Source organism: Coloeus monedula, assembly GCF_965178545.1.
Source record: "Coloeus monedula genome assembly, chromosome: 4".
In the NCBI taxonomy this organism is placed as follows: domain Eukaryota; kingdom Metazoa; phylum Chordata; class Aves; order Passeriformes; family Corvidae; genus Coloeus; species Coloeus monedula.
This window is the reverse complement of record NC_138784.1, coordinates 19,381,120-19,391,403: the sequence shown is the minus strand read 5'-3', so window position 1 is coordinate 19,391,403 and position 10,284 is coordinate 19,381,120. Positions and strand designations below refer to the sequence as shown.

The 10,284-nt window shown below is 39.8% G+C and overlaps 1 protein-coding gene across 3 annotated transcripts in view; it reads right to left on the bottom strand.

Annotated features, from left to right (window-relative positions):
• Positions 1-3,528: 3,528 nt before the first annotated feature.
• Positions 3,529-10,284, bottom strand: part of IPO8 (importin 8) — a 46,385-nt gene continuing 39,629 nt past the window's right edge. For 2 of the 3 annotated variants that reach the window (XM_082280698.1, XM_082280696.1), the window contains one exon: positions 3,529-9,970. Coding sequence is in view for 2 of the 3 variants with exons in the window: in XM_082280696.1 (XP_082136822.1) it covers positions 9,873-9,970 (98 nt within the window). In the remaining variant the exon portion in view is untranslated. The remainder of the gene's footprint in view (positions 9,971-10,284) is intronic. The other variant, XM_082280697.1, reaches the window with a different exon arrangement.

The following is a 10,284-nucleotide window of genomic DNA, read 5'->3' as shown; positions in this document are numbered from 1 at the left end:
GTGACCTTGGATGAAAGCCACAAAAATGGCAACAAAATAAACTAGCACACATCCTTTGACATTAAGTAGCTGGTGCTATATTTTCCTGCAGCAATACTGTCATAAAGTAAAACCCAGAGTTGAGTCAACCACAGCTCCATATCAATAAAAAGTAGAAGCAAATTATATCTTCCCCTGCCCAAAACTGGAACAGAGCAAAAATATGAAGAGATAAACTAAGTATTTACAGTTTATAAACAAAGCAATACTGTCCTTGTCATAATTAATCCTGGATGTGTTTGCCTCATGTTTTCTGTATCTTCCCCAACCTGCAGTACAGTTACAGAATTTCATCATATAAGGATTTAGGTCTTGATTCAGTAATTTGGCCCTGAAATGCTGAAAAAAAATTGCTAAAAATCTATTTGAAAACATTTTACACAAAACTGTATCTAAAGAAAGAAACAGAACAGTAAGAGAATCTCATGATCCATGCTTTGTGGGAGTATCTACCGAGAGAAAAATCTAGCACCACTCCACAGTTCTTCCTAATTCAGCAGATCACAGCCCCAAACGCCCAAGAGGTGCACGTGTGAGAGGAAGACAGAGGAATCCAGAATCACAATTAAGTGAGAAGATTTCTGTGTTTACCAAAAGCAGAAGCTGAAGATCGAAGACAAGATCCTGATGCCCTGGAAGATCAGAACATTGTGAAGCTACAGAGCAGACAGCAAAGTGAGAGGGTAACAAAGCCTAATCAGAGCAGACAGAAACAAACACAAACACTCCTCTGTGACAGGCAGCAAGGCATGATTTGCAGCCACAGAGCGCTGCTACTTCAGCCACACAGTGGCAGTGGTTTGTGTATTTTACTAGAAGAATATCAATCACCAGTAGCAAATCCCATTAAACAAAAAATCAAATGAGCCTTCACAAGACTTAGGAAAAAGCAACCACAATAACTGAGGCAGCCTGAGACTGTGCAGAATTCTCTCTGACAGAACAACCTTTGGCAGCCAGGAAAAGTTCCTTTAGAGCCTCTAGCTTGGTGGCTCAGACAGTCCTGGGTTCCAAAGTACTCGCAGATCAGAGGAGCACAATGGGAAAGTATTTGCAACCTCTGTACCGTAGTCCTACCTTTAAGTCATCAGTAAACCTTTTGTCTAACAATGCATTAGGGTAAATATTCTGTAACTGAACATCTGGAGTAGTCACTCTTCTTTGCAGGGATTTCCATGCTTGCTGTTCCAGTGAAATCAATGTTTAGAGTATTTCTTGTGCATGGATTCTCTCTTGGCCAGGCTGGCTTTTTGTTTTCCTTCCATCACAATGGTGCAGACAGGTCCTGTCAGTTTTTCTTCAAAACAGTAATGGAAATTGAGCTAATCACGCTGTTCACCCTAACTGAGTTGATTCTTGTTTGGCAGAATTATGATCCTTGTCACACTGAGGAACTAGACTCCATGTCTCTGTTTAATCTCACCTCACGCTGACACATTTCTGAGTGGTCTATACATAGCAAAGGACGGTGATAACCGGTTCAGCTCAGTGCACAGTCAAGATGCACTGCAGTGTTCTCCAATTACTCTCGTTGCAGTTTTGTTTAACCCCCTGCATCCTCCAGGAAGATCCTTATAGCAGCAGGAACATGAGACACAGGGTGTGCTCTCCCTGTGAGGACACAGCTCTTGCAGAGCACAGCCACAACTGCTGCTGAGGGTGGAGTGCCAGCCCCGTGGCTGTGCTCAAATCCCTACACAGAGGTGCAGACATGTGGCCCCATTCCCACACTTTGCACAACAACCTCTCAGGGCAGGCAGGTGCAAGGCAAGGTACGTTGTATAAAAAGGACAGTATGGAGTATTTATATGTAATAGAAACTGTGTGAGGCACCCTTATTTATTGTAGTTGCACATTCTGCTCTACAAGGTGCTGACAGATAAAAGCCCAATATATTTAATAAAAAAGGAAAAATTCCATTATTCATATACTGATATGACCTTTCCATACTCTGTATTTTGCTCAGAATCTCATTTAAATGACAATGGAGAGTTTTCCCAATGTGCACACAATACCATGTAGCTTAAGCTCTGCCAGAAAAAAAAAAAATCAGCAGGAAACTGCATGACATTGGTTAAATTCCAGTAATTTAATCAAACAGGTAATTAAATTATTTAAATTATTCATTTAACGTACCTGGCAACAAGAGAAAACCAACACTGATCCTGTTTCACCCTTGCTGGGGACCAAATGAAACAAATTACTATTTTAAGAGACTGGGAGTTAGAATTCAGGTTAAGAATGTGATTCTAGTTTAAAAAAGATCAACACTGTTAGAGGGCAGAAGGCAGCATAGGAGCCAAATATTTACTTTGGTAACAAATACACCCTTTAGAGCCTGTTAGGAGTGGCAATCACAACCTACAACTTCACAACCAATCCAGGATGTTGGTTAATACCACAGAGGGGCTTCCCAACCTGTACCCTCACACATGGCACAGATGATACCGCCAGTCATCTGTAGTCCTGCTTCCAATCCATCAGGTTCACTCCAAAGCCTCAAGGGGAATTAGCAATCGGGATGTCATTCATCATCTCGCTGAGAAACATCTTTTCTCCAGAAGAGCTTGTCATACCAAGCAACCCACACAAAATACAATTAAAGAATGTCACTGCTAGACAGATTAGAACTGCAGTTCAAGAGTGGAACTCGCTGTTGATGAATTTCATAAATTAAGTATGTTCTGGCAGAGCTTCTGCGGAAGGTATTAGCAATGATCCAAACATCAGGACCTAGCAAATTGCATGGGTAAAATCCTAGCTGCATTAGAGCCAATAGCAAAACTCCCAGGCACTTATACAGAGCCAGAATTTTAATTTCTCATGCCAGGTGCAACACATTGCTATGGCTTTGGGCAAACTACACTAATTCAGCCTCCCTAGTTAAAAAACGTGGACCACTAACCACTGCTTTTGGAGAGAGAGACTGTGGAGGATACTCAGAAGTGACCCCTACAGTAAAGGGCAAGCATTATCAATCAACGCAATTTAGCAAACAGGCTACTTCAGCAACTCACCATCAGAGAAATACTCCACTGATACAAACACCAGGCTTGCAGCTCCAGCTGGATTCATTTCTTGTCCTGGGGAGGCCTGGTAAAAGTATCTTCTTTATGAATTCCATGCACAGAAGACTGGCCCAAGCTTTGGTGCAGATGACTATCGTCACTAGTTTGAGATGCTGAGAACTGCGTTTGGGTGTTCTGCCTCAACCATCAGTTATGTTCTTTCACAGCCAACGTGTGTAAGTGAACAGTTGCTTTCATGAGTCAGGGATTAACAAACACACTGCTACACAAATGCATACATTAACTCTGGATAACACACACATTTGTTTAAAATTAATTCTCGGGTGTTCTTGCAAAAAAGTTTTATGGCTGTATGAAAAGCAGCTATAAAATGAGATTTGGCTCCTTGGTAGGTGGCATGTTACATTTTTTTAAGAAATATTATTCTTTCCATATAAATGCACAACAGATGTAACATTCGACCTAAGCAATAAGATTTATTACTGTTTTTAAAGCAAATTCAGCACAGCTTAAGAGAACACTGTACAGAATTCTTTAAGCTAGGAAGAGGTTCTTCTTGACATCAATGCATGCTTTGCATTTGTCAATTCTTGCCCTCAAAGCCAACCCACAGTTTAGTATTTCAGGCTTTTTACAAAGGTGATGATCCTGCAATTCAATCTGCTAATGTAGCACATAGCAGGCTCCCTCCAGTCACAGCAGTCATGGGCTCATCTCTTTGCTTTTAATATCAAAAGAAATGTGCATGGTCTCTTTGGTCTCTTTTTGAGCCCCCAAAACATTTCATGTGATTTAAGTTAGGCGTTATTCCAACAGCACATGCAATCAAAAGCAAGTGTCACACATTGTTTGGCAATGAAAAATAAAAAATAAACATTACAGCTGTGATCAAAGAACGTGTCTTGCTTATATTGTCTTACATTAATTTCTTTACCTCATGCACTTTTGTGTAAGTATTTATTGTTTTGTATTTTCTTCAGAGACCATAGTTCTTCTGGTTTCTAAAAATAACCTGCTTATGCATAGTCTTCTCTTTTCAAAGCACTGTTCTTCCTTTTGTTAAGTTCATTTCCAAGATCTCTGTGCATGAAAAATGGTGAAAGATGGGTATGTGCAACTTCACTAACAAACACATTGAGAATACCCAGAAATGAGGAACAATTCTTGGATCAACACCTTCAGTGGTAAACAGTTCAGTGAAAAAGGAACAGGCCTCGAAGTTATGCAGTAATTTTGCATTTTGTATAAGGGCACGAAACATGAAAATTAAAACATACCTGAGAATAATATTAAAATTTCATTTCAAGAAAATTTTTGTTGCTCAACAGCTTTAACTATCAAGTAGTTTCACAGTTTTTGCATTTCATTTCATGTAACATAATCCAGATGGTCCAGCAGGCAGCCCCTGACCAACACACTCTCAGGTGAATCCTGCAGCTGACATTGTTGTATTCACATTGGAGAAATGCATGTATCTGAAAGTTCACCTCCTATTCCACCATGAACACAGCCAAGCACTTAAATTGTGAATCTCTATACAGCCTACAAAGAGAATTCTAGCATTAATATACACTTCCACCTCATTTTTCTGTTATGAACAACTTGTACTCAAAATCGTTTTCTGATCTCAAGTTCAAAGCATCGCACCAAATTTGGGGCTGCCCAAGCACATTCTCTTCCCAAAGGAAGGCATGGGACAAAGTTCTTGGATGCTTCTCTAGAAGATCTAGGCAACACTGGGAATGCTGCAGATCTCAATCATATCAAGTGCATCACCTCAATTTAGATAGATCCTTTCCCAATTCATCACCACTACATATGTCTGCAGATTCTCTCTTCTAGTCCAAGAGTAGTTCATCTGCCACCTCCCCAGACAAAGAGCACTTTCAGTAGCCCTTTAGGAGATATGCTGATAATCTTTAAGAAATATTCTAATCCCACTGAGCATCTCATGTTGGTGATTGCATATCAGCCAGGACAAGCAGTTTACAGACTTTTTAAAGGGATGCATCTGATTTCTGCCAGAGAAAAATCACATTAAGTCTTCACCTCTCATTAACGGCTGTCAGAGTCTCAGTACTGACATCCATACAGATGATGCATATCATATTTGAGGAGTATCTGAGTGTATTTGCAGTGAGTATAGGAATTGGATTCACAGGCCAGAAAAGTTTCTGCCTGTCTAGTGCCCAAGCACTGTTTTAATTTTCTTTCATTTTACACTGGTTTTCCCTGACTGGTTTTACAAAAGTAGTAGCAGTGGAAGAAGTGTCCAAAGCACCAAGTAGCTTGATCTGTTCATGTATCCTCTTTACGATACGGTTTTATGCTGAGACTTTCTAGTATCTGGAATAGTGTCTGGCTTCCTTAAAAACAATGGGAACATGCATCTCTACTGTATCACACCCAGCTGGGGTAAAATCTGATATCCCAGAGAAAAGAATGGTATTTTCACTCCTAAGATCAAGAAGTTCATGCCTGCTGTATACTTTCCTGCAGTGAGGGAAAATTGATTCTCCGTCCACCTGCAGAGACAGTCTCTTGGACTTGAAGAATGTCCTCAATCAGAGACAGAGATCCTTGAGGAACTGACCACCAGACTGCCAAATATTAACGACAGACTGGGGCATATCTCAAAATGAGGACTGGGTACTTCATTACATAGTGCATTTTTGCCTATCCTTTGGGCAAATTTCAGTACAAGGTGTGGGGATTTCAAAGTGCCCGTATTAAGGAGTAAATCACAAAGAGGCTCATCAAGCCACAGGCACAAGTGAGGGGCTTTTGAAGTTCTGTATCATCTGTGTATGTCCAATGAGAGACTGTTCTACACAGAGAAATGCAACTGATAAATTGCATTGCTTCAAGAAAAAGAGATTTTATAAAAATTGTTTAAGGTTTACCTTTTCAGGTATTTTGAAAACTCCCTGAAATATCCAATAACACTGTGGCTGACAAAAGAAGAAATGGAAGGAAGAGAAAGACAGAAAAGTATTCTGGAAACAGGACAGTTAATCATTCATGTTGTCTACAATTCCTTTGGCTCACTAAAGTCTCAAGATAGACTGTGGCTTTTTAATAAGAAAAAAAAAATCCTCTACAGTCCTACCATCTCTCCTCTACAATGTAAGATGGAATCTAGAGCCACAAACTCCCAGGACTTCCCAGGCAAAGGACATATCCTAAAGCAGAGCATTTCATGGCTCCCTGACACCCCACAGGCATCCTTTCTCCCTAAAGCAAAGAATCTCACAATATCATTTTGTGTAGCATTCTTTACATATTTTGACTTATACTCCCAAAGCAGATTTATTTCAGCCAGACTGTGCACATGTAGGTTTTGAATGATTGTTGAGGTTTGGGGTTTTTTAACCTTCTCCTCAGCTTGATATTCTGCACTCTTCCTGGAGCTGGCCATTGTGATTAAAGATTCTGCTTTGTAATGAAAGCCATGTACTTCAATGCTTAACTAGAGAGAGCAAAAAGAGGCAGCCAAAACATGTGGCAATTCTTATTTTCCTTTCACAAGTGACAAAACAGCATATGCAGTTCAATGCCCAGGATCAGTTAATTTTATCTGGAAAAGCAGCTTATGTAAGTTCACAGTTGCTATGATTATAACCCCCATAACATCAATTTCATATGTAAAGCCACTGTGGGGCCCATATGGATCATCTTTACACTTTGGGAATATGGGCTCAGGGCAATATAAGTCACCAGTTATCAGCCTTTATTTTGCAATATATTCATGATTCTCTGTCCTTCCAATGGCAAATACATCATGCTTGGTTGGCAGTGCTGGTATCTGATATTCCATGATTACCTTGGCTTCAAAGTGAGACAGTAAATGCATATTTGTGTTACTCTCCCTTTAATGTAGTACAAAGCTGGACACAGCTCAGAAAGAAACACCTAAAATCCATTACCTATTTATGATCATGTACAAATGGGTATTTATCATGTTAAAAGAGAACCACATGTTAAAGTGGAGGCTAGAGCCCAATAAATCATTTTGGATGAAAACCTTTTTCAAAAAAAAGGAATAAAATAATTAACATTTGCTTTTGCCAGGAGAAACATTTGCTCATGAATCTTCTGGGAAGGGAAAGGCATTTAACCTTTTTAGATGCCATTCCCTCAGACATCTCTGACCCCACTGCAAAATAGACAACAAAGATTCCCGACTCCACGCTGCTGATTAAACTCTTGTACAAAACATCTGGCTGAAATTTTCTTGGCAGTTGATTTGAAAAGTACACAAGAAGCAGAACTAGGGAGCAGCCATAGTTCAGCTGAGTGACACCAAGATAATGCTATGCAAAAGCAGATTTTACCTTGAACACATCAACTCCTAAGTAATAGCCAGTGACTGTGCAAGCAACCTCATTAGCAGAAGAAAAATAAATCCATCTTCTACTCTGCAGGCCAGTGTAGAGAAGGCAAATGGGCTTTGAAAGAAACCCCACTTGACAATTTTGTTTCTTTTAATAAAATAATAAAGGGCTTAAACTGTTTACCTGCCTAATACCTAACTGCAATAGACAGGTAGGATAGAAGTCGTCAATGCCCTTAACTTCCAGAAGCCATTCCTTATATTTGTGAATGATTTCAAAACTTCTGTGGTTTCCGATAAACTCCCCAAAAAACTGGCTGTAATGCTTTCCTACTTAGTGTCTCAGTCAATACACCCCAAGGCCTAAATTAGCAAAAGTGACCTGTAATTTTCATAACCTGACATTCAAAATAAAGGATATCCTGGCCCTCTTGCTGCTTTACCTTAAAGAGCCTGTCCAGTGCAGGTCAGCAGATTGTTCCCTTTTGGAAATACAGACCCTGGAATTCTCACAGTTTTCTGCATGTGGAACAGGCCTAAAAGCAAGACATTTTCACTGCTGCTATTGACTAAGTAGCATCAGTGAAAAACCTTCATGAACCAGACCAACTTTATTCTGCAGCTGCTGGGGAGAGGAGGGCAAAAAAAAGAAAAAGGAAGCAGCAGCACAGAACAGCCATAGAGTCTGACACAAAGGTGCAGGAAACAGGAAAGCATAGGGAACCTTCTGCCCCACAGCTGCCAGGCTAGGAAAATTCCCAAAGGAACATGCTGAGATCCTCTGGCTTTTTCCACAAGCCAAGGCAGAGAGTGCTTCAGATTTATCAGACTCAACCAGAATGACAAATGAAAGCTTCAGCACTGCACAGGGCCAGCAGTCTGTAATTTACTGTAGTTATGGAAAATTTGATGGTGTATGGAAAAGGCTTTGACTTTTTATTTGGGACCCTGCTGTAAAGAAACAGATTATCAGTACGTGTTTAAAATTGCTTGGTAAATATTTTTAAATCATAAAGAAATTAACACATAGAGACAAAATCTGGTCTAAACATTTTATCTCCAATCCAAAGTTCACATTCTAAAGCACCCCTACTGCTTTGTGCTACACCACTGCCATCCCAATAGACCTAAAGGAGGGGCACCTATTCAAATTAGTACTGCTATCACTTCCTCTCTAAATGAACTTACCCACAAACATCTTGTTCTATAGAACTCTTTAGGTTGGAAAAGACCTCTAAGATCATCAAGTACAACTGTTAACCCAGTGTTCACTTCTAAACCCTGTCCCTAAGTGCCACGTCCACGTGTTGTTTAAACACTTCCAGGGATGTTGTCCTTCCCACTTCTCTGGGCAACCTGTCACAATGTGTGACCACCACTCCCATGAGGAAATTTTTCCTAATATCTAGTCTAAACCTCCACTGGTGGAACCAGTCTCCAAAATTTAGGAAAAAAAGTCTGTCAGATAAATAAATTTCAGCATGGAGCAAGAATAACCAACTGCAATGCAGACCAGAAATATAATCACAGAGTGTAACAGTAAGAAGTAAGTTTGAAGCTGTTCATTCTATCAAAATAAATAAAATATTGCAAGTATTTTGTACCACATTATTCAGTACTACCACTGGAATGGTAATGAATGATTAAAACCAGAAGAGATTATCCCATGTATAATCCAATATTCATCAATAATAGTAGAAATAAGTTGTCATGTAGAACATCTGTGTGAGAGGGCCACACCACTTTGTCCAGGCAGGAGCTAATATTGATGTAGATTTAGGGTAGCCACCTGCCAGGCAAGCCATTGCAACTCAAGTGAGTTGAATTCATGACTAAGAGAAATAAGTTAAGACTACTGCATCAAGGGAAAATCTGCCATTTTGTTAAGACCCTTTGTATGCTTTGCAACTCCAACAGACACCTTCTTCTACAGATTTGGTCTGCACCAAATAGGGAAGGTGTGATAATATTTTGAATCCAGCAATTTGTATGCAACCAACAAACAATTAAACCGAGCAGTAAAAAGCAGGTGATTGGAAAACATGGAACCAAGGCTTACAGTGTATCAAGAAATGTCCTTACACTTAAAAAATTATAATGCACTCCAAAATCCATTTGTTCAGGCAATCCATGTACAACAGAAGGCACTGTTATCCATATGAATCTATCAATTCTGCACAGCAAAAACCTGAGAAGTGCAACTCAATTAGATGCAGCCTGGCCCCTCCCGGTCATTCTGGTTCCTTGAGGACAAACATCTCCTTTCAGTCCATCAAATTATAAAAACACCACAAGAATTTGTACATTACAGTAGCTGGTTAGAAAGAACATTCTGGTGGGGGAAGCACACTGCTATTTTCCAGAAAACCTTCAGCAGCATTAAATTACCCTCCCCTATCACTCAGAAGTCACGATGATTTCAAGAAAATGTAATGATGAGACCCTTCCCATTGACCTTTGTAGCCAATCCTTCAGTTGCCACCGGGAGTACTTCCAGCAAAGTTAAATGCTGTGATCAGTCCTTTGTTGTCAAATGTGTAGCCACTTTGTTGTTCTACTGTCTTAGTCTCTAGAATTCAAAGAAAAAGGATATGAAAAATAGTCTCTAGTGAACACCTTTGTCAGAGACAATACAGCTCAGCTAAGAATGCAAAGTTATGGAAAAAACCCCCACCTGAGTCAAAATTTCATTCCCTAAATGCAATGACAGGAATAAATTACAATCAGATTTTCTCTAAAGGCATAAGTGTGCACACCTCTGCAAGAGTTAAAAATTGATCCTTTACAGAATCAGTCTATGCTACACTGTTCAGCATTCTTTTTGACTAAATCTGAATTTTTTTTCCATGATGCAAGTTTTCTATACACCTAAAATCTCACACT